The 25,202-nt window shown below is 49.5% G+C and overlaps 1 protein-coding gene across 1 annotated transcript in view; it reads left to right on the top strand.

The window, feature by feature from the left end:
• NEURL1B (neuralized E3 ubiquitin protein ligase 1B) overlaps window positions 1-21,075 on the top strand; it is a 44,638-nt gene extending 23,563 nt beyond the window's left edge. The window contains exons 3-5 of the mRNA XM_070357424.1: window positions 12,812-13,531; window positions 15,834-15,959; window positions 16,287-21,075. Of these exons, the coding sequence (XP_070213525.1) occupies window positions 12,812-13,531; window positions 15,834-15,959; window positions 16,287-16,531 (1,091 nt within the window). The 3' untranslated portion in view covers window positions 16,532-21,075. The remainder of the gene's footprint in view (window positions 1-12,811; window positions 13,532-15,833; window positions 15,960-16,286) is intronic.
• The last annotated feature ends 4,127 nt before the right edge of the window (window positions 21,076-25,202 follow it).

Raw genomic sequence — 25,202 nt, forward strand, 5'->3', positions numbered from 1 at the left:
GGGGACACAGCCCTGTATGTATTTACCTGCAATGAATGCACAGATCTAAAGTTTGAGTTTTGATGGAATTATACACTGTACACCATAAGCCAAGTTGCTGCCTGCCCCTTTAAGGTAGCCCCCTCCCCACCAGGGCAGCCACTGTTCCGATTTTTCACCATAGACTATTGCACCACTACTTGAACGTCACATAAATGGAACCATGCAGTATATGCATTAGTGTCTGGCCCATTAATCTCAGCACAAGATCTTTGAGATTCATCCACATTGTTACTGTATCAGAAATGTGTTCCTTTTTCATTGCCCAGAAGCATGCCTTGATTTGGATGGAGTACGGTTTGTATATCTGAATGTCTGGGCGGCTTCTGGTCTTTCAGCCCTGCATCTTGAGGGAAAACCCTGGCCCTGGGCTCCTTGCTGCCCCCGCCACTGCCCACACCACCACTGGGCAGGGAGGGGAGATGCATGCATTCGGGCCCCCAACTCCCCAGAAGAAGAAAGGCGGCAGAACCGAGCAGCTAGGAGCAGAGGGGTGGGAGTCCCGTGGATCTCTGCTCCACACCTGGCTCTCCACTTGCCAGCTGTGTGGCCTTGGCCAGGTGACCAAACCTCTCTGTGCCTCAGTCTCTTCATCTGTAAAATGAGTTCATGATAGTACCTACCTCATGGGAGTGTTGGCAGGGGACATGAGATGGTGTATGAAGGGGACACCGCATGATGCCTGGCACATGGAAGGCGCTTAAGAAGTAATAGCTAAGAAATGAGAATCTCTGCCCGTCTGCACGGGCGCTGAGGCACATGTCTGAAATCCAGGCTTAGGCAGACCAAAGTATAAATAGCTACCCATCCTCCAAGCTGGGGCCTTACTCGGGCATTTTAACCATGTTCCCCCATGCTCTTTTCCATGGAAGGTTCTGGTTTTTTACCCGCAGGAAATGCAGGTTTCTAAAAACCTCCTCTAGACCCCCTGTCTAGACCCCGCTCTAGACCACTCTTTTTTGAAGCTCTTTATTCCTATGGAGCGGGGAAACAATCGGGCCTCATTCACCTGCTCCTTCAGACAACCCAAGTCTTGGTACCAGCCGAGAAATCATAGCCACTCCATAATCAGCACAAGTGGATTAGGGTTTTTAAAAAAAAATACAAATTGGAAGCAGCCTCTACTGATGACTTAATGAACTGAACAGACCTGTGAGGAGTCATGGACTCTCACCTCCCTGCCTTTACCGAGCCTCTCCAGCACCCCACGCCCCTGGGAGGAAAGGAGAGGGCCCGTGGAGCACCAGCGTCAGGGGGCAGACGGGAGTCTCCGTTTTCTAATCTGCCAGTAGTGCCCGCGATGGGCGGCTGATGCGGAGCACCCAGCACTGGTGTCGTGGGACGATGTTCACAATGACACACGGAAGGGAAGATGAGATCAGAAAGAATGCCATCCATGGGGGAAGGAGCATAGGTGAATCTCACTTCCTTCTTTATACCTCTCTGAGTTATCTTTTTAATATATATGGAAAGGGCTGATATTGCTTGTACAAGAAGAAAGGGCAATAAAGTTACTTTCCTTTCTGAAGGTTATATGAGATAATGGAGAACTTATTGACATGTGATTGAGGCTCAATAAATGTTTCCTTCCCAGGGAAAGAGCAAATTGACATTGGTTATATCAGGGTGAAGGGGTTATGGGTGGGTTTTTTTTTTCTTTTTTTTTCCTCTCCCAAGTTATCAACAATGATTTAAATCAGAAAAAAAAAGTTATAATAAAAATAAGGAAGTAAAGTAGTCATGATTCTGTATGGTTTGAGTCTGGGCAGTAGGTACTCTGCTGTTGCCAGCACAGCATGAGAACCACAGAAATCCCACCGTAAGTGGGGTCCCACCCTCCCAATTCCTGGAAGAACTGGGCTTCTGAGGGTGGTGTCCACTGTACTGCCTGGATAAATAGGAGGCTCTGGCCTCCTTTTTCTCACAAGGAACAAGAAGGTTAACAGTTCCTCTAGTCTTAGCTGTGAGACTCCAGAATAAGGACCCCTCATCCCCACCTCAGGCAGCGCTAGTAGTGAAGAATCTGCCTGCAGTGCAGGAGACACAGGTTCAAACCCCAGGCCCAGAGATCCCATGGTGAGGGAAGGGGCAACCCACTTCAGTCTTCTTTCAGGGGCAATCCCATAGACAGAGGAGCCTGGCGGGGTCCGTGTGGTCCGTGGCGGGGTCCATGTGTCTGTGGGGTCACAAAGAGTCAGACACGACTCAAGTGTAGGACCATCCATCTGTCCCTCCCTCACCTCTTGGGTCCCACTGGATAGAGCCTCAATGCCAACAAGCTACAGCAGCCTCTGGGTAAGGCTGTCAGGTTTAGGATGCCCAGTTACACTTGAATTTCAGAAAAATGATGAATAATTTCCTGAAGTATATCCCATGTAATATTTGGGGCATATTTAGAATTTGGTTTTTTAATTTTTATTTTGTATTGGAGTATAGTTGATTTACAAGTGTACAGCAAAGTGATTCAGTTATACATATATCCATCCTTTTTCAGATTCTTTCCCCATATAGTTTATTACAGAAAACTCGGTAGAGAAGAATTTGTTGTTTATCTGAAATTCAAATGTAACTTTGCTTCCTATACTTTATCTGGCAGCCCTCATCTGATGGAATGGGGGTGCACTGTATTCACCCTGGATCTTGAGCCAAAATTCAGTCTCAGGAATAAAAAGGGATTCGTAGTCCTTGCCTGCTCCTTTCACATGCTGGAATTGTGCTTTCAGCCCAGCCTCCTGCACGGGGCTCCAAGTGCAGCAGAGAGCACCGCCTCTCTGAGGCCAGACCCTGGGGTACCCCCTCTTGTGACGTTCAGTCTTTCCTCAAGACAGGGTGACTTAGCCCCTTTTTATTTATTTTTATGGTTCCACTATATATTAAAATTATTTTTTAAGTAGATAAATTAAGATTTTTAGTTGGAGTTTCAGTATCAAGCTCTCAAAAATTAATAGAATGAATATACAGAAAAGTAGAAGGGTATAGTAGACCTGAAAAGCACCATGAACCAATTCAACATAATTAGGATTTATACATTTTTCACACAACAGTAGGATACAAATTCTATTCAGGTTCCCATAGACTGTAAACTAGGAGACACTGGACATAAAGTACAATAATTTCATGGTCTAAAAGTACTGAAATCATAGGGTCTGTTCTCTCATCACTGTGGATTTATGTTAGAAAGACTTCCTTGATGGCTCAGTGGGTAAAGAATCCACCCGCAATGCAGGAGACACAGGAGACATGGGTTCGATCCCTGGGTCAGGAAGATCCCCTGGTGGAGGAAATAACTTAGGCTTGGAGAAGGGAAGTATCTTGGTTTGAGAGTGACAGAACCAGGATTAGAGGCCAGGTGCATCTCCCTTTAGTTTGGTGGGTCTCAGCCTTGGCTGCACATTGAGGTCACCTGTGGGGGGGTGGGGGGATCGTGGCTCTCAAAACTCCACTTCCCAGGCTGCACCCAGGCCAATTAGATCAGAACCTAGGGGTTGGCTCCGGGCATCCAGGTTTCTTAAGGCTCCTGGGGTGATCCCCAGGTGCAGCTAGGACTGTGATCACAATGATCCTCTCTGCACGAGCTCCTGTTCCTCCTCCCTTTCTGGTACCGAGTTGAGTTCCTCAGACCTCTAGTTCAGGGCATGGCAGCATCACACAAGCTCCTTCTCTTGTTCTGACTTTTCTGCTTCATCTCCAATCCCGACTCCCACTCACGCTTTCCCCTGCCCAGATAAGCACCACTCTTGATGTTTGGCATAAGTCCTTGAGCATGTATTTTTAAAAAATACATAGAGCTATTTTGTATGTTTGGCATGCATAGGTGGATGGTATCGTGCTAAAGATCTTACTCTGTTTTCCTTTTTTCACCTGCCCTTATCAGTCTGTCTGTCTGGTTCTGTGTTTCCTAACTGACGGATACCTGGGTTGCCCCCGTGCAGACAGCATTACTGGATACATTCTTCCCCAGGGCTGCTCTGTGGCTGCTGGGGTTACATTCTCTGGGGCACTGATCAGGACGGGCTTAGTGGGGCCCGGAGTGGTCCATCCTGAGAGCCTGTGATTTCCCTGGATGCTCCTCTGGACCAAAGAGAAAGAGCAAATTACTTTCTGCTGAGTCGAGCAGTTCTGGGACCCAGGAGAGGAAGGTTCAGCCAAGTCATGCACACCTGTCCCCCTTCTCCTGGCCCCTTTTTCTCTGAAGAAGCCCTTTCCCCAAGCTCTGGAGTGGAGGCCTCATGCTGTCCTGAGGCAGCCCTGTCCCTCTTGTGGGCAGCTCGGGAGTGGTCCACGTCAGGGCCGCTGCCCAGTGGCAGAATGCTGGTCAGAATGAACATGGGACGCCAGCCCAAGGCCACAGCATCACAGACTGTGCTTCAGAAAGCTTTGCTTTCAAGAGATGGAAACTGGTTCAATCTCACTCAAGCAAAAATAAAGGAAATTAATGTCTCATGGACTGCAAATTCCAGGAAGCAACTGCTTGTTAGCCTGGCTCAATGCAGGGGCCCGAGGAATAGCACCCAGAACATCGGCCTGCCTCTACCCCTTTTCCTGTCTTTGTGTCATCCTCCAGCAGGCTTTCCCTTTGGGGTGGGGGCAAGGCCACCAGTATCTCCAGTTCCATGTCTCGTGAACTTAACAAGTCTAGCAGGAAAGCTGCTGCAATCTCAAGATCTGGCCTCACTGATCTCCATGGCCAGAGGGATGAGCTAGAGGGACTGGCCAAATTAAGGCTCCCTGCTCAAGGTACTGAGTGGAACGGGGCGGGGAGAAGTTCCCTCTAAAGAAAAGCTGGTGCTGAGACCAGAAGCAGCAGGGACTGGATGCAAGAAGCCAGTAACAGCAGCTCTCCAAAGGCTTTATATGGGAGTCATTCACCGACCTTGAAAGCCTTGAGCCCTTCTGTTAACTTACTGGACCTACTCAGCCCAGGCACCATGCTGAGGGCTTTACCTGGTGATGACCTCCAGTCCTCACAAGAACCCCATGAGACAGGAAACAGTTTTGTCCCCATCCGCACACCCAGCATGGATGGATAACTTGGCCAAGGTCACCTAATGGTTGGTGGTTCCAGAGTCAGTATCTGTTCATTAGGGTTATGAACAAATTATGTGATAAAGACAAACTTGTCGATCTAAATCATGACCTGCTGGTCTGAGTGCATCACTCCATGCTGCAGATGAGGAAACTGAGGCCCAGAGAGAGGTAGGGACCTGCCACCTCACCAGTGGCTGTGGGGGGTGATAGGGTGTGGCCCGGGACACAGAGAGGTGCCTTGGTGTGGGACCTGTGAGCACCAGCATCAGGCTGGCAGTAGTGGCTGCCGCTGGCTTCATCCGGAGCCTGATGGGGACCGGCTCAGAGCAATGCGCTTCGGTAGTTACTGTTTCCTTTACAAACAGCCCAGCCCAGCGCCAGCCCCGCCCCCACAGTCAGGCCTCCGCCTGGCAGGCTGGCCTGAAGGCTTCTTTCCCCATCAGGAGTGGGATCACCGCTCTGTGGTTATGTCCTACTAGGGGCCCTGAAGGCCCACTGTGTGCTGGGTGCAGCGCAAGGCACATGGGTACTCTTTCCACAGCTCTGCCATCCGTCCTCCCCACAGGCCTGGGAGGCGGGGGTGGGGCTCCCCACACTGCAAGGGGAAGCTGAGGCCACAGCCGGCACTGCCAGGGACCAGCCGAGGTCTGTCTGTTGACCTGTCCAGCCGCCTTTGGTCGGCAGCTAGGCGGCATGCAGAAAAGCGCAGGCTCAGTGCCCGACATCCTCACTCCGTCTCAGTCCCCAGAACCCTGCCTGCTGCCTGCCCTCCCGTGCCCATGGTGGAAGGAGTTCTGCTCCTGTCCCCTCTGCCTGTTCAGGGACATTCTCTGGTCATTTGTCCCTTTATCCAGCCTCCCGCTCCCTCTCCGCAGAACCATCCCCATGAGCACACACAGGTAGCTCCCATCTTTAAAGAAAACGCCCTTGACAATCTCTTCCACTGGCTACTACCATTTCTCTGCTCTCCTTCAGAGCGAAACTTTCTTAAAGGTGTTGTCTATACCACCCCCTCCCGATCCCTGCTTCAGCTCAGCCCAGTGAAATTTAATTTAAAAAAAAAATGTTGAATGTGAAATTAAAAAGACACAAATAGAAAGCAACTTTCTTTAACATTGTACAAAACAGTATAAGTAGACCCCAAAGGAAGTGAAACATTATCACCTTTACACCACCCTCTGATTTCTCATAATTACTATTCAAACAATACAAAGTATAGCTAGCAATTTAAGAACTGGGGAAGAGATAAGCTCAAAACCCTCTTCGACCATGTTTGTTCTATGCTGCGTATCGCAGTGCTTCCAGACAGTTTCTGCTGTTTCTGCACTGACACAGGACTGCAGTTGTGGGGAAAACTGAATCTGCTTAGGAGCTGAAGGACACAAGAAATGGTGGGTCCGTAGCCTGGTGTATCGTCCATTCAAACAGTGGGGCAGGTACCAGCGGGCCGGTAATTTTTAGGTTCTGCCAACAAGGCTTTCTCTTGAAGTTAAACCAAAAACAGCTGCTTATATTCCCAGGCTTTGTCATATGTGCAGCAATGGATGGATCCTGAGGAGGTTCAACACTTGATCTCTACCAGTTACCCACGTAGTCATCAGTGATCCGATCTGGCCTGACTCACCCCACGCCCCTATCTCGGTCAGCGTTAGCCCTTCAACTTCGTCTTCTGGCTATGGCACCCTCAGGTGCTGCCAAGCCCAGAGTGGTCGTCCCCATTCTCTCACCAGGCCTCGCTCCTGCCCCAGGTGACCTCTCCCACCTCCTGGGCCTCTCCTCCGTGGCCCACTTGCTGGCTCCTCCCTGCCTGGCTCCACATGCTAAAAGCCGCAGGATTCTGTCCTAGGCCCTCTTCATTCTCTTTCCTTCTCACTATTAAAGCGTCATCTTACTTAAATATGCATGGAGAAAAGTGCATAAACAACCGTACAATTTAACAACTGCTAAGTCACTTCAGTCGTGTCCGACTCTGTGTGACCCCACAGATGGCAGCCTACCAGGCTCCCCCGTCCCTAGGATTCTCCAGGCAAGAACACTGGAGTGGGTTGCCATTTCCTTCTCCAATTTAACAACTGAGGCAAGGCAATTTCTATTTCAGTTCAGCTCAGTTGCTCAGTCATGTCCGACTCTTTGCAACCCCATGGACTGAGCATGCCAGGCCTCCCTGTCCATCACCAACTGCCAGAGCTTGCTCAAACTCATGTCCATTGAGTTGGTGATGCCATCCAGTCTTCTCATGCTCTGTCATCCCCTTCTCCTCCCGCCTTCAGTCTTTCCCAGCATCAGGGTCTTTTCCAATTAGTCAGCTCTTCACATCAGGTGGCCAAAGTATTGGAGTTTCAGCTTCAATATCACTCCTTCCAATGAACATCCAGGACTGATTTCCTTTAGGATGGACTGGCTGGATCTCCTTGCAGTCCAAGGGACTCTCAAGAGTCTTCTCCAACACCACAGTTCAAAAGCATCAATTCTTTGGCACTTAGCTTTCTTTATAGTCCAATTCTCACATCCATACATGACTACTGGAAAAACCATAGCCTTGACTAGACGGACCTTTGTCAGCAAAGTATTTTTTATCATCTCCCCTTTCTTCAGATGATCTGGCCCTTGAATCCCATGTCTAAGCTGCTGGCTCCCAAATCCATATTCCCAGCCCTAATGCCACACGTGAACTCCAGACTTGCCCTCCCTACTCACATCTCCTCCTAGCATCTGAAGAGGCTTCCCACACAGAACACATTCAGACAGCCGTCACAGTGGATGGCACCACCCACTTGGTGCATCGGTCCAAACTTCAAGAGTCATGCTTGATTTCTCATCCAGCACCCCTTCTGTCAGACTGTTCTGTCACGTCTGCCTCCAGGACACATCCCAAAGCAGCCCTTCTGAGACACTGAAGTGACTGAGGGGTGGGCCCTTGTCTCCGGTTCTTCAGTCCTCATTTTCATCTTCACACAAAGATAGTTTCTCTCGTGGCATAAATTCTGCTTTACTGCCAGGCCCAGACATGGTTGACCTGAGAAAGCCAGGCAGAAGGGGAGGAACTGAACTCCATCGCAGACCAGCAGCAGGCCTGGAGGTGGCCTAGAGAGAATGGGAAGTCAGGGCACCATCCCAGCTAATCCAGCCTCCACGTGCCCCACCTGGGACTGCTGCTGTGTGGCGGTGCTTGGTGGGTGATCGTGGAGGAAAGGGGTGCCCGTTGGACGCTTCCTCAGGGAAATCAGGTCCCTTGGTGCCCATTGGACGCTTCCTCAGGGAAATCAGGTCCCTTGGGGACAACAGCTCCACCTGGCCTGGGACTGAGTTCCCGCGCTGGGCAGCTCAAAGAACAACAAAGATAGCTACATCTGGGGGGCAGTATTGCTAGTCATAAGGAGCCTGGCTTACGAGTCACAGCCTGAGATGGAATCCCATTTCTGTCAACCCTGGCTAGGTGACCTTCAGTTACACTCTACCTCACAAAGCCTCAGTGTCCTCCCACTGTGAAATGTGATTGCATGGGATAGTGGTAAGGATTGCTAAGGATAATGAACACATGGAGTTGCTTCTGACTGATGCTTAAGTAAATGGCTGTATGTACTTTCACCAGGTCCAGAGAGCGTGTTTGGAGTCAAGTCACAGGTTAGAGCCAGGCAGTTTTGATAAGCTTCCGAGGTGGTCTCTTGATGTGGCTGGATTTCTGCCTGTAGCCACCTGTCTGATTTCTCCAGAGAATCTTTGATAGGTAGATTCTCAAGTGTCAGGCGTAAACCAGCACTCTGCCATCCTGGGCCTGTCTCACTCAGGGACGATGCCTGATGGGGACAGAGCGCCCTATATAAAGCAAGGAGACCCAGCCTTTCTGAGGGACTACTGGGGACCAGGTCCGAGGTGAAGTGCTATCACACACTCTAATACTAGCCTGGAAAGCAGACCAAGCTTGCACTGCTTCCGACTTCACACATGCTGTTCTTTCTTCTGGAATGCTCACGCTCCACCCCCAGCCACCATTCCCGCAGCCTTTGTGTCTTGGCTCCAAGAGGGCTGTTCTGACCCATTCTCAGGCCCCACTTCTGACCTTCGATACACTCAGAGAATACCAGTTCTGTCACTGCCTGGCTGCGGGACCTGGAGTAACTCACCTCGCCTCTCGGAGTCTCCGAAGTCCCCTACTGGCATGTTCCCATTTTTCCAGCGTCGTGAGATGGCAGCTCTCACCTGTGATGGCGGCACTCATCACAGTTTGGAAGAAGAGTTAGTTTTCTGTTAGATGCTTCATCACCGTCTGTCCCTCCCACTGGAATGGGAGCTCTGTGCCCGCTTGTTCTCTTTGCCCAGGGTCCAGCACACTGCTTGGCACATGGCAAGCACTCTATACATTTTGTTAATAAATGTTGAAGGAATAATGATAATTAACATCTTTTGAGCACTTACTCTGTGCCATGCTGTGCTAGACTCTACAAAAGCATCTAATTTAACCTATGTAACACCATGGGTAGGAGTGTGGAGGGCAGGTATCACCATTATTCCATTTTAAGCTGAGAAAGTTGAGATTCCAAGAGCTGAAGTGACTAACCTACAGTTACGCAGTCAGGAAGGGCTGAAGCCAAGACTTGAACCTCAGTGTAGCCATCTCCAGGCCATGATCTTGATTAGGGTGCTCTGCTGAAGAATGGGCTCTTCCGTGGAGCTCTTAGGGGCAAGGAAGAAGAGCTCTGGGCATGGCCTCACAGGATGACTGTGGTAGGCAGGGAACCCTGGGAAAATGCATTACACCAAGAGGCTCCTGGAAACATCCACTTGTCTTAAATGCTTCTTCAAAAAAAAAAGTGCTTATGTTAGTCTACTCTTATTTTTTTTTTCTGATTACATAATCAGTTGTTTTGTTGAGTCGCTAAGTCATGTCTGACTCTTTTGCAACTATAGCCCACAGTTGCAATCCTCTGTCCATGGGATTCCCCAGGCAAGAATACTGGAATGGGTTGCCAATTCCTTCTCCAGGGGATCTCCCCAACCCAGGGATGGAACCCATGTCTCCTACATTAACAGGTGGATTTTTTTTTACCACCAGCTCCTAGGGAAGCCCCAGAAAATCAATATCTGTTCATTAAAGAAAAATGAGAAAATCTGAAAACTCTTAAGAAGCAAATTTCTACCCAGAGACAATCACCGTCAAATCTCTATGTATTTCGTTCCTTCCTGTGCATCCCATGCACACATTTCCCACATAATTAGAACCAAATCATACAGTTTAGTATTCTTTGTTGTTCAGTATCAAGGCATTTTCCCACATTGTTAAATATTAATTGAAAACTTGATTTTTAAAAATATCAGGGGTTTTGATAAAACTTTGTAGTATCCATGTTTACTGCAGAAAAGTTGAAAAATACAGAAAAATCTGAAGACAATTCCTCATAACCTTACCCACCCTCATAACCTTACCTGAGAAATAATAACCATTAACATTTTATGTTTTCTAGACCTTGATATCCTCTGCACATATAGTAGTATAGACAGATAGAGACACACACACACATATATACTTCTTCTAAGGACCAAACGGAAATCGTTCTTCTTCCTTCATGTTACGGGGAAGCATCCTCTAACACAAGACAAACTCAAACGTCCACAGAGCCCAAGCAAGTAGCCGAGATGGGCAAAGGGGCCAGCTCAGGGTCGTGGGGAAAGGGAGCAAGCTTTCACCCACTGGTGACATGCTGGGATCCAGACCCTTGCGTTACCAGAACTGATTTTCCAAAAGAGGCTGCAAATCCAGTTTAAAGTGAAATATCCTGAATCACAAGTCTTGGCCACTAATTTAAAAAAAAAAAAAAAATTTTTTTTTAAAGACCAAGTGTTGATTTGTTTAACAAACCAACAGAAGGGGGAAAAAGAAGAGACATCCATAGCTTAAAAGAGACCAATGACAATGAGTGGATTTTATTTGGATCTTCATTCAGACAAACTGGGAAAAAAGCATATTCTCACACATAATATTGACAAGAAGTCTTTAAATTTGACACAGACATGCTGAAATTTGTAAAGATAAAATGGCATGTCTAGGATTTGCTTCAAAATAATAACAGGAGGGAGAATGATGGGGGCATCAATGAAACAAGATTGGTCATGAATGATAACTGTGAAATCTGGGTAAGAACCAATGATTAGGTATGTTTTCTATAATCAATTGTATGTATTTATTTTTTTCAAAAAGTTTGAAAAACAAAACCAAGGTAGAACACCAGTAGGCCAACCAGACAGGTCTGTGAACCAGCATCAGAACTTGGATGGCCTGCCCTGTACATGGAGGGAGTTGTTCAGTCCCTCAGTCATGTCTGACTCCTTGTGACCCCGTGGACTGCAGCACACCGGGCTTTCCTGTCCTTTACCATCTCCCAGAGTTTGCTCTAACTCATGGCCACTGAGTTGGTGATGGAGGGAGTCGGGGTAGGGAATAACGTATGAGGCTCTCACCAGGGGTTCGAGCGTGCTTTTTGAAAATCATGTTTACTGTTATGATTTAATATTTGAAAAACTAAAGAGAAAGAAATGTTTTTTCCCATGATATAAATGACAGAATGCTAAGAAAATCTTAGCTGGAGTGGTCCAGTTTTAAAAGTTTGAGAAAACACTTTTTCTTGCTTCATTTACTTGTTAACAAGAATATTTTTATCACAAAAACAATTTCAAAATAATTCTTTCTTTCCCTGATATCTCTTACTGACCGGCAGTCAGACTCTTCTAGAGACCTCATTCACTTACTCATCTAATATACTACATAATAATGAACGCTATCTGCCAAGCACTCTGCTAAGCCCTGAGACTTGGTGGTAAACAGACTGTCACAGACGCCGCCCTCCACGGACTCACGGTGTAGGTGGGGAGATGATCAACAAGTAATCTACCAAAGCATGAAGACCTGTATTACCTGAATAACAAACACTATAGATCAAGACATTTTTTCATATTACTAAGTTACTCAAAAAATATTTTCATGACTGTGACTCTTAAAAAACTCCCCCTTGCTGTCCTGTTCTATAAAATGAGTCCCTTTCTTGCAGAAACCTTACACATTAAAAGTTCGAACAGCACCCAGGTACCGTGCTCCCTGCTGCAGACACATCAGTGAGGAGGACAGGCCTTTCAGAGGCAGCATGGAACCCGACAGCCCCGGGGTCCAGTCCTGACTTTGTCACCTAGTTGCGGGGCGACCTTGGTCATGTTCCCTAGCCCCTGTGCATCAGCTCCCTTCTTTGGTGAATGAATGGTGGGTGGTAACGGTACACACCTCAGAGATAGCATGAAGACTAAATGAGAATCTGTGAAAAGGAACGTAAAGTAACGCCCTGTCAGAGTAAGGCCACAAACTCAAGGGTTTGCTCCTTCCCTTGGAGCTTATGTACTCGTTGGGGAGACAGACAGTAATGATTTTTAAACGCCCTTTAAATCTTCAAAATCGGGGAGGGCGGGGAGGGAGGAAGAAGAAGGGGCAAAGTAGAAGAGAGAAAGGAGGGAGAGGAAAGGATGGAGGGATGCGAGTAAGAGAAGGAAAAAGGGATGAAGGGCCTGGTTGGACCACCCCAAAGATACGATTATGCCAGTGTGCTCTCGGGGCGATGCTTAATTCAGTTCTACGCACCGGGAGATCTTAAATAAGCTCAGGAAGGAATCAGCAAAGGAAACTGGCGGGCCGGGCGGGATGGGGCGCGGGCCTGCTCTGCGGGGTCTCGCTCACCGCCCTTCTTCTGCCCTCCTCGCGCAGAAAGCGGGTTCGCCGACACGCTGACGCCCGCGCGCCTCGGCCAGGCCCGCTTCAGCGCCTGCCTGCCGCCCAGCAGCCACGACGCGGCCAACTTCGACAACAACGAGCTCGAGAACAACCAGGTGGTGGCCAAGCTGGGCCACCTGGCGCTGGGCCGCGCCCCAGGCCCGGCCCCCGCCGACCACGCGGCCGCAGCCATCCCGTGCGGGCCCCGCGAGCGCCAGCGGCCCTCGTCGTCGCCGGCGCTGCTCGAGGCCGACCTGCGCTTCCACGCGACGCGCGGGCCAGACGTGAGCCTGTCGCTCGACCGCAAGGTGGCCTGCGCGCCGCGCCCCGACGGCGGCCGCACCCTCGTCTTCTCCGAGCGCCCACTGCGGCCCGGGGAGAGCCTCTTCGTGGAAGTGGGCCGCCCGGGGCTGGCGGCGCCCGGCGCGCTGGCCTTCGGCATCACGTCGTGCGACCCGGGAGGGCTCCGGCCTGCCGAGCTGCCCGCAGACCCCGACGCGCTCATCGACCGCAAGGAGTACTGGGTGGTGGCGCGCGCCGGACCCGTGCCGAGCGGCGGCGACGCGCTCAGCTTCACGCTGCGGCCCGGCGGCGACGTGCTCCTGGGCGTCAACGGGCGCCCGCGCGGCCGCCTGCTGTGCGTCGACACCACGCAGGCGCTCTGGGCTTTCTTCGCCGTGCGCGGCGGCGCCGCCGGCCAGCTGCGCCTCCTCGGTGAGTCCCCCGACTGCGCGTGCGCGGGGCTCGCCCCCGGAAACCCGGCGCCTCTGGATAGGTAGCCGCTCCTGCAGCCGCTGAAGCCCAGCCAGCAGTCCCCCAGACTTGAGCGCGCAGCAGAACCGTCTGTCCTCCACTTAGAGTTTCCGATTCAGTAGGGGAGGGTCCCCAGAAGATGCATTTTAACCAGGGCCCCGGGGATGCTCATCCCTGGACCACACCCTGTCCATACCAACCCAAGTAACCCGCTGGTGTTAGGACCTGGCAATTTTCCCCCCCATTATTATGCTTTATTATATGCATATTTTCACATTATATAGAGTATGTTACGTGCCAGAGATAAAGAAAATACAGCTACATTTAAAAGAGGAAAATGAGAATAACATCATCCACAGAAAATAGGGTGCAGGCTGGACCCACCACGTTTTCAGATTGATTTTTGCATTCATTCATGCTGCACATAAACACGGAGTGCACCCCGTCTCCAGCTATGGGCCAATCTGTGAGCTCCCAAGATGGGCAGGGCAGAGGACTGGATACAGACCTTGGACCTCCTCACATCCTCTCTGGCACCCAAATGGAGATTTGCACGGTGTGATGTTCGCTACAGCAGAGGGGCTTCTCTTTGCTCCAGCTTGGTGGAGCCAGGCTGGTGATCAGGGAAGGCTTCCAGAGAGCATAGCTCTGTTTTCAAGTTTTAGAAAGTCCAAACAATGACAGAAATAATGAACGCTTCATATGTCACATCATTCAGTTTGATCCTCCTGATAACCTTGTAAAACCAGTATCATTATCTATGAAGATGCCTTCAGTGTAGAAAGGGAGCGATGACCTGCATCGTGCGTTTGTGAGGATGAAATGATCAGGTGCATATAATGCTTTTAGCAGGTAACTGCCACATGCAGCGTGTTTAGTAAGTAGCATTAGTAATGACAGTGACTTGCTGTTTAACCGAGGACAGAGGAACAGGGTGGCAGTGGTTGTCATTTGGTTGGTTTGGGGTTTGTTTAAGGGACCATCAAATACAGTCATCATTTCAGCCTGAAATAAGTTGCCTGAGTTCCCACTGGGGCTTTGCAAGAACTAAGCCTAGAGTCCTTCTCCCTCTCCCCAGCTCCCCTAGGAGAACCAGAATGAGCCTTTGAGTGGTCAGGAGGAGAAGATAGAACAGCATTTAGAGGCCAGAGACTTGCCCTCCTGATCCCTATCTGACAGCAGCTCTGGTGCTGTAATCTGTCCATCAGTCCTCTAGTAGGGCACAGAACGGGGTGTGTCTCTTCACGTCAGAAGTAACCATTATTTCCTGAACCAACAGTTCAGGGAAGAAAACCCATCCATGTTGAACACTAGTCAGGAGTCTTGTAGTTGCAAGTAACAAAACCCCACTCACGGTGCCATAAGCAAAAGGAATTTGGGGAGTACCCACATACCTTAGAAGTCTGGGAGTGTATTGGATGGATTCAGGGACAGCTGGATCTAGCTGCTGAGAGTATGTCATCAGGATTCTACTTCTCTTTCCATCTCAAAGCTCTACTTTCCTCTATGTTGCCTTCCCTCTCAGGCACACCCTACAGCACCAGGCTTTTCTCTCGATGGAATGGGTCCCTTCTTTCCTAGTGGTGCTAGTGAAAATCACAGAATTTGGGCTTGCAGGCCTCGCTTGAGTTATGCGCCCTTCACTGGTAAAGAATCCACCTGCAATGCTGGAGACCCTGGTTCAGTTCCCAGGTCAGGAAGATCTGGAAAAGGGATAGGCTACCCACTCCAGTATTCCTGGGCTTTCCTAGTGGCTCAGATGGTAAAGAATCCACATGTAATGCGGGAGGCCTGGTTCAATCCCTAGGTTGGGAAGATTCCCTAGAGAAGGGAACGGCAACTCACTCCAGTATTCTGGCCTGGAGAATTCCATGGACAGAGAAGCCTGGCAGGCTATAGTCCATGGGGTCGCAAAGATTCGGACACGACTGAGCGACTTTCACTTCCACTTTCCTTGAACCACCATTGAGACCAAGGGTAGAAGTTCTTTCTCATTGGCTTGGCCTGGATCATGTGCATGAGGGTGAAGTAGGACCTCCAACAAAATTCCAGTGGTGTTTCTGAAACAGGAATGGAGGTCAGGCAGACACAGACCAGATGTCTACCCCACTTGTACGATGCCATCAATTCTCAGCAGAATCCTATGCAGTAGCTCTTGTTCTCCATTAGATCCATGTAGTGAAGGTGCAAAGCAGTAAAGAGCCAGGGGCTAGCAGAGCAGAGCCCACCTCCCACGTCCCTGATGGATTCTCTGTGGTCTCAGGAACACTGCAGTCCAGCCCTGCGACCACATCCCCATCAGGGTCCCTCAGCGGCTCCCAGGACGACAGCGACTCCGACATGGCCTTCAGTGTCAACCAGTCCTCCTCGGCATCTGAGTCATCCCTGGGTAAGGACGTGTGGACCCTCGGGGGTGCAGGGAGATGGGCTGCACTGGTGGCTGTGCCAGCCCCTCCTGCCCTTGCCCCAGCCCCTGCACCCTTTCCTGGAGGGAGGACAAACATCTGGACGTGGCATTCCAAAGGGCGATAACGGTGCTCGCTGCTTGGGGGTAGGAGCATAGGAAAAGGGGCCAAACCCAGAGGAAAACTGAACGCCGTGTCTCCCAGAGTTGCCCCCCATGGCTTCTGGCACAGAAGCTCTGCCCTCGTGGGGTTGCCCAGCAGAGCCCACCTGGGACCGTGAGTTGAGGTCTGCCTGTTCTCCCTCTCTGCAGTGACGGCACCCAGCTCCCCGCTGAGCCCACCAGTGTCGCCCGTGTCCTCCCCGCCGGAGCTGGTGGGCAGCAAGAGCAGCGAGTGCACCGTGTGCTTCGACGGCGAGGTGGACACGGTCATCTACACATGCGGACACATGTGTCTGTGCCACGGCTGTGGCCTGCGGCTCAAGAGGCAGGCCCGGGCCTGCTGCCCCATCTGCCGGCGGCCCATCAAGGACGTCATTAAGACCTACAGGCCGTAGCCTGGCCCGCCCACGGGCCTTGACCAGAGCAAGGTCAGCTTTCTGAAGCCCACCCCCTGGGCCAGGCAACCACCATGGCCGCCAGGGAGCCCAAGGGCACTGCCATCTCGTCCGCCACCCTGCAGTGGTGGGCATGGCGTGACAGTCATGGAGATGAGGCCCCCGGGGGCCTGAGTTCAAGTGAGGGTTGCTTCTGGCCTGAAAGTGCTGTGCCCCCAAAAGGCCGTCCCCCGGTGGTCTCAGCTGGGAAACTGTCCCGTGCGCAATGCCTCCTGCTGGGGTTGGTTGAGTGTGAGTGCGAGAGGGGGCAGGCTGAGAATGACTGAGAGAAACCCATTGGTATTTATCCAGGGATCCTGGCTCTGGGAGGTTATTTAACACTAAGGAATGTGCAATCTGGAGCCCAGACGGCAGTGGGACAAGAAGCTGTTCACTTTCTGGGGCTATGACGTCAGCTGGTTTTGAATATACGGAACCCGCACCTAAACAGAACTCCCACGGATGGTATAGGAAAGGGACACTCAGATTTTCTAAGGCGAGGAAAAAATAGCTCATTGTTTACAGCTCCAAAGCGGCAACTCCTTGTGGGGGGCAGGGGGAAGGTGGGTGGAGAACCTAAAAGAACAATTTGCTTTTTTAGTATCTAACTCAGTCTCTCAGTCTCAGAGAGCAGTTTTGAGGAGTGCTGGGGCCAGAGCTCTGGGTGGTGTCCCCTCTAAAGCCTTGTCACCCCTCCACCCCCAGACCACCTAATAGTAAGTGCTACACCCCTTGACTCCACCCACAAATGCTTTCAGTCTGTACCACCCTCACCATCTGCAGGAAAATAAAACAGCAGGTCCGCTTTTCCTGGGGGCGGGAAAGAATCCTAGACGCCAGTGAGCCCCCTGGGGTTGGAAAGGGCCACTCCTCAGCTCTCCACATTTCCTGCTGAAATGCTAGGCCTGGCACTCGCCAGCAGCTGTGAGCATCACCAAGGTGACCTGCTGCCAAGAAGAGGGAGGAAGCGCGGCTTTGCCACCATCTTTGTTCTGATTCTCAGCTCATCTTCCTCTGCTGATTGCTGAGATGTTAACTGATTATTAGGATGTTAGCTAGGAACTGAGACACTCTGAAAATGCTGACCTTGTGACTCTCCCCCTCCCCAGGGCAATTTGCTGGGCATTTTCTAGGCCCCTGGCCCTGCTTCCCCTCCCTTACCCACTCACCCCTGCCCAGGCCCGTCTCTGCAGACTCCCAGACCACGCCTGGGTTGACGAGTTGGCCAGCCTGCAGTTCCCATCTGGGCCCCAGTTCTGGGCCCCACCTTCCCTGTCTTGTGCTGTATCTTTAGGGAGGGCCCCGAGCCTCTCTGTTTCTCACTTCCCGATCTAAGAAGAAACCTAGTACCTGCCCACTCCGGAGCTCTTGGGAGGACCAGCGCAACATTCTACAAAGCCCAGGACACCTTGTGAAGAACACGTATTTTTAGTCCAGTTCCTAATCTGTTCATCTATTGAGGAAGACAAGCAAAGGAGGACGTTCAGAGTTTATGCATTCATACGACACATTTTGCTGGGTGTCTGGAGGCCCCTTCTGTAGATCAAGTCTCCTAAGGCCAGTCAGTCCATGCCCTTGTGGTGCTCTGGGTCTTGGACTATCTGCTTCTTCACCTGGTATTCTGACCTGCTCTCAGCTTCAGAAACCCTCCTCTTGCCCCTGCAGGAATCCCTGATTGTTTGTTTTTTTTTTTTTTTTCCCTTGTGAACTTGGGAACTACATCCAGATTTTAATTTCACAGCAGAACCTTCAGGGGAGCAACTGACACCTCACCATTTGCCAGATTAAGAGTCTGCAAACCTAGGCAGTGCTCAGCAGCCAGCTGAATTCTTTTCCCCCTCATGTTGGGTGTGGGCAAAGCCACACACAGGCCCCAGGAGAGAGAGCTCATCACACCCCCAGGCTGGTGTTCTCCAGGCAGCAGCTCCCCTGGCTGGACTGAGCCACAGTCACAGCCCCGGAAGTCTCTGCAGCCAGCGCCTCTCTCCTGTCACCTCAGGTTCCAGCCGGGCTCAGTGCAGCCACGGCCAGGAATCCAGGGACCTGGGGCCTGGACCCAGGGCAGACCAGGACGTGTGCCTGGCGACTTGTCACCTGGGAAGGAGGGAGCTCGTGGCCTGTGTAATTCTCTCTGCAGCCGCTATTAGTAGCATCCCCATTTCCAAGAGGAATTAAAGGGGTGTTTATCTGTTCAAAACCAGACATTTCCAGTTTAGACATTTCCTCTAAACTGATTTATTCAGCACTGCAGAGAAGCTGCCCGCACTGCCCTCTAGGTTCTGTCTGGAGAAGGGGCAGGAGTAAAGGGACAGGAACCATGCTCCTTTATTTGGCAGCCCTGTGTGCCCTGCACGGCGCTGCAGAGGTGCGTCCCCACGTCACCCTGCGAGGCAGGTCTTTGTACTATATTGAAGACACCACCGATTATAAAATACACCATTCTGTGTGCCACTAAGGGAAAAACACTGCCAATTTTAACTGTAAGGTGCCACAGCTATACAACTCATTTTATTCAGACATGTTATGTAGAAAAGCTGTGTTCTTTACAATCAGTGGAATCTGCTATTACCCCATTTGGCAGGTGAGAAAACTGAGGTCCACGAAGTGAAGCAGGAGGTGGCAGGACTGGGCTTCAAGCCCAGTGGTGCCTGGTGCCGAACCCCACGCTCTCCACTGCCTCTCCCCAGGTCCAGAAAGCTCAAGAAATCGCTTGAGTTTTCTTCCTTGAAGCTTACCTGGGCAGCCCCTGGAGAGAGCCGGGCACATGCCCCTGTGTGAGGGTTCCAGCCCCAGACTGACGCCTCTTTGCCACCCAAAGCCTGGGAAGACTCCTGTCCTTTCTTTCAGGCTCATCTGCCCACTGCCACCTTCTCCTGGCCTCTTCCTATTATATGTGGGCACCCATCTGGGGCAGCCCGGGGGAGAGCCTTGTCCTGTTCACCTTCCTGGGCCCTGTGACCACTACCCTCTTAAGCAGGGCCCCCTGGGGGTGGGGAGGGGAGACCAGAAGATGCCCCCTTTGTTGTGATCTGGTGCCACCAGAGAAATCTGGCTGTTTCCAAGTCAAGACAAACACCTTTGTCTAGCCCGCTCTCAGCCTGGGAGTCTTCTGGAATTTAGCTACCTGGGGCAGTGCTCCCCGAAGTGTAGCAAGACTTCTTCAGCCATCTACAACTCCTGGTCAGCGTGGCCTGTGTTCTGGACACAGGGACGGGAACTGGGTCTAAAGACAAGCCTGCGGGCAGCTTGTGGCGCAGAGCAGGAGGTGGGCAGATTTGTAGACGTGTATTTGGCCCGTCCAGTGCTGGGTCCTGTGATGGCACATAGTAGGTACTCATTAAAGGTTTCCTGAGTAGTCCAGAAATCCGGTTATGAGTGTTCAAGGATTTGGTAAAACATCATGTACACGTGCACACAGTCATTCAGTGAACATGTGCTGAGCGTCTACTGCCTGTGGAGTACAAGGAGGACCAACCGAGGGACAGGAGCCCAGCTCTGACATCAGAGGAAGGACATCATGAGACATTTGGGGCAGAGTTCGAGGGCTCTCTTGGCCCTTCTGTTGCCTCGGGGGTCTATCTTGGTCAGTACACAACTGCTTTCCAGACCCAGAGACCCCTGCACACTTCAAAAATCCTTCTCTGCATTAGGAATGCCGGGCACCTTATAGGCAGCAAACTTCTGCTGAGATGGCCTTTGGCAGAACCGTTCAGGGCCCCACCAACTAATGATTGCCCTCAGGCCTTGCCAGGGAGGGAGACGGGAGAGGGCTACCTGCTTCTTTCAGGCCTTGGGACTGGTGGCTGGAGATCAATCCCCAAGTGGCCAGGGAACCCGCAGTCATTTCCAGAATAGGCGTGTACAGAGTTGGCAAATGAGAGGCAGTCTCCTTCCGCCGTTCAGTCTGGTCTCTGCCCTGGCTCTGGCAGAGAGGCTCTGGCTCAGGAACACGGGGCCTCTCTCCGTGTCTAATTGTCTCACCGTCTTTCTAACGCAATGACTTGTACAACAATCTGTCCGTGCCTTATGAAAGTGTCTGTGCACTTTTAACCCTCTTTAAGAGCAACTTTAAAAAGTGGGCCAGAAAAAAAAAAAAAAAAAAGTGGGCCAGGGACTAGCATACATGGTGGTGTTCTAGAGATCTGTGGTGATCACTGAAGCTTCTGCCTCGTGTGTTTGATGTTGGCGTGAAGAAGTGTATGTTCCCCACTCCACCCCTCCACTACCTGTGTACAGACCTTTTAAAAAATGTGTTTCTCTTATTTTTCTGATTCGATACTGTGACCTCTCCAACACAGACTAATCTTTGGGGGTCTATAATAAAGGTTTCCAAGCCTGAGGGCAGTGGGTTGGGAAGGGTTTGCGCTGGTCCTGCGTGTTGTGCTTTTGTGTGTTGTGTGTTTCGATTTGTCTGTTTTTATTTGTTTTATATTAACATAATTTTCCTGTTTAAAAAAAAAAAACAAATACAACTTTGGCTTGTTAAAAAACAAAGTCTCTTCAGGACTGTTTTTAAAAATCACAGTTACCTACATTGTCGGGAAGTGGAGGTGAGGGATACAAATCATTGCCCGCCTTGAGAAAATAATTTGCAAAATGTCTATAGAACCCTGAGCATATTCAAACCTTTTGCTTAGGAACTCCTAAGAAAATATCCTCAGGAATTAATTCTTATTGAGGATAAGCTCCATATTTAAGGATGGTCATTACAGCATTATTTATAATAATGAAAAACTAGAAACAACCCTAATGACCAACAACTAGGGTTTATAGTTGTCCCTCATCATTCTTTGCTCACAGGATTGGCTCCAGGACCACCACCACCCCACCTTGGGATAGCCACAGATGCCCAGATCACTTATATAGAATAGATTAGTATTTGCATTTGACTTATACACACCCTCTGTATACTTTAAATCATCTCTGGAGTACTTACAATACCTAACACAACGCATATGCTATTTAAATGCTGCCCGTGCAACAAATTCAAGTTCTGCTTTTTGGAAATTTCTGAAACTTTTGTTTCAAACACTTTCCATCTGAGGCTGGTTGAAGTCACAGATGCAGAGCCTGCAAATACGGTGAACCAACTGTTCTTATCAGAGATCTTGGATGCAAGTGACAGAAACCCAGCTGGCATGAAGACTGGTTCAAGACGGTGGAGTAGAAGGACATGCACTCACCTCCTCCTATGAGAGCACCAAAATCACAGCTAGCTGTTGGACAATTGACAGGAGGATGCTGGGACCCACCAAAAAAACGTACCCCTACATCCAAAGACAAAGGAAAAGCCGCAGTAAGACAGTAGGAGGGACACAATCATAATAAAATCAAATTCCACTAGGTGGGCAACCGCAAAATGGAGGACAGTTCTACCAAAGAAGTCCTTCCAGTGTGGTGAAGGTTCTGAGCCCCACAGCAGGCTTCCCAGCTTGGGGATCCAGCAAAGGTAATAGGAATCCCCAGGGAACCTGACTTTGCAGGCCAGTGGGACTTGACCATAGGACTTGCACAGACTCCAGTCTTGACACTAAGTCTTGTGCACACCAGGACCCAGGGGAAAGGAGCAGTGACCCCATAAGACACTGAGCCAGACCCACCTGCTAACGTCGGAGGCTCTCCTGTGGAGGCATGGGTTGACAGTGGCGGTGGCTCGCTGTGGGGACTGGGACACTGGCAGCAGCAGTCCCGGGAGGTGCCCCTTGGCATGAGCCCTCTTGGAGGTCACCATTAACCCTACCATAGAGCCTATAGACTCCAGGGCTGGGTTGCCTCACACCAAACAACTAACAGGGAGGGAGCAGAGCTCCACTCATCAACAGACAATTGTGTTACAGTTTAACTGAGGCCTGCCCTGTCCACCAGAGCAAGACCCAGTTTTTCCCATCGTTAGTCTCTCCCATCAGGAAGCTTACACAAGCCTCATCCACCAGAGGGCAGACAGAACGAGCAAGAAGAACCACAATCCTGTAGCTGCCAGAATGAAAACTATATCACAGAAAGTTAATCAAAATGAAAACGAAGAGGATTGTGTCCCCAGAGGAAGAGAGAAGATAAAACCCCAGAAAAACAACTAAATGAAGTGGATATAAGCAACCTTCCAGAAAAACAATTCAGAATAATGATAGTGAAGATGATCCAGGATCTTGGAAAAAGAATGGAGAAGATGCAAGAACTAAAGAGCAACCAGAGATGGATAATACACCAGAAGGAATCCAGAGCAGAAAAACTGAGGCAGAAGCATGAATAAATGACTTGGCAGACAGGACGGTGGAAATCACTGCAGCAGAACAGAATAGGGAGAAAAGAATGAAAAGAAATGAAGACAGCCTAAGAGACCTCTGGGACAACATTAAACACAAACATTTGCATTATAGAGGTCTCAGAAGAAGAGAGAAAGGACCTGAGAAAATATTTGAAGAGATGGTAGCTGAAAACTTCCCTAACATGGGAAACGGAGAAGGCAGTGGCACCCCACTCCAGTACTCTTGCCTGGAAAATCCCAAGGACGGGGGAGCCTGGTTAGCTGCCGTCTATGGGGTCGCACAGAGTCGGACACGACTGAAGCGACTTAGCAGCAACTTGGGAAAGGAAATAGTCAACCAAGTCCTGGAAGTGCAGAGTCCCAGGCAGGATAAACTAAGGAAGAACACACTAAGACACATACTAATCAAACTAACAAAAATTAAAGACAAAAATAAAGTATCAAAAGCAACAAGGGAAAAACAACAGATAACATACAAGGGAACTCCTATAAGATTATCAGCTGATTTCTCAACAGAAACTCTAAAAGCCAGAAAGGAATGGCATGATATATTTAAAGTGATAAAAGGGAAGAACCTACAACCAAGAATACTCTACTCAGCAAAAATCTTGTTCAGATTTGACAGAAAAATCAAAATCTTTACAGAAAAGCAAAAGTTAGGAGAATTCAGCACCACTAAACCAGTTTCACAACAAATGCTAAAGGAACCACTCTAGGCAGGAAATGCAAGAGAAGGAAAAAACCTACAAAAAATAAACGCAAAACAATTAGGAAAATGGTAATAGGATCATACATATCAATAATTACCTTAAATGTAAATGGATTAAGTGCATCAACCGGAAGACATAGACTGGACTGGCTGGGTGGATGAGAACGTGTTCATGTATGCACTTCCACTTACCACATCAGTCTCCTTAACCCCCCAGATTGTAATTTATATTGTTAGGTTAATCATGTTTCCATTATGGCTTGCAATTGTAGTTATCTTTTACTTTTTGTCTGACTGTTGATTGTGAAAACTGATAAACATCTTTTACTATTCTTAAAAAAAAAAAAAAGAAACCCAGCTGGAACTGGCTTTGGGGAGATTAAAAGGCTCAGGTAACTGAGACTTCCCATATCAAAACCCAAGAACTCACTTTGGGTGCCTTTTGACCTGGAATCTGAAAAGCTGCGACAGGATGTGGCCTTTCCCCTTTTACCTCTGCTCTCTTCTGTCCCCCGTTCCCAGGAAGCTCCACGAGACAGCCGACAGCAGGTCCAGGCTACACCCTGCCTTTGAGGAAATCCCCGAGTGGACCAAAGTGCATCATGTGTCCCTTCCTTAGCCAATCATGGAAGCCAGGGAGATCCAGGGCTCTAACTGGTCAGACATGCACTCACCTCCACCCCATAGCCACACCTGTTAAATTAAGAGTTGGGGGTGGGGAAAATTGGAGCAATGAAGAAGGAAAACTGGGCAGGGAGGAACAACAGATGTTTAAAGAATGTTGAATAAAACATGATACAGATACATCCCCAGGTAATAATGTGGACTGTGAAGCCGGACAGCCAGGTCCTCACCACGACATTGGGCCAGACGCTTAACCTTTTTGTGTCTCAATTTCCTCACCTGCAAAGCAAGAATAATAAGAGTTCCTGGTTTTAGAATGAATGTGAGTATTACTGAGCTCATTCAAGTGATGTGCTAGGCACAGCATCTGGAACTCAGCAAACAGTTTATAACACAGGAACATGTTTATATTAAAATATACTGGGGAAATCAAGATATAAAACTGCACATAGAAAAACAACCCAACAAAAAATGGGGGAATATCTAAATAGACATTTCTCCAAGGAAGACATACAGATGGCCCAAAAGCACATGAAAAGATGCTCAGCATCATTAATTATTAGAGAAATGCTAATCAAAACTACAGTGAGATATCACCTCACACTGGTCAAAATGGCCATCATCAAAAGATCTCCAAACAATAAATGCTGGAGATGGTGTAGAGAAAAAGGAATCCTCCTACACTGTTGGTAGGAATGTAAATTGGTACAGCCACTATGGAGAAAAGTACGGAAGTTATGACCCTGCAATCCCAATCCTGGGCATATACCCAGAGAAAGCCATGATGCAAAAGCATGCCTGCATCCCAACTGCAGCACTATTTACAATAGCCAGGACATGGAAGCAACCTAAATGTCCATTAACAGAGGAATGGATAAAGATGTGGTACATATATACAATGGGATATTACTCAGCCATTAGAAAAAATGAAATAAACCATTTGCAACAACATGGATGGACCTAGAGATTAACATATCGAGTGACAGTAAGTCAGACACAGAAAGACAAATATCATGTGATATTGCTCATATGTG

The sequence above is a fragment of the Bos mutus genome, chromosome 20 (genome assembly GCF_027580195.1).
Source record: "Bos mutus isolate GX-2022 chromosome 20, NWIPB_WYAK_1.1, whole genome shotgun sequence".
In the NCBI taxonomy this organism is placed as follows: Eukaryota; Metazoa; Chordata; class Mammalia; order Artiodactyla; family Bovidae; genus Bos; species Bos mutus.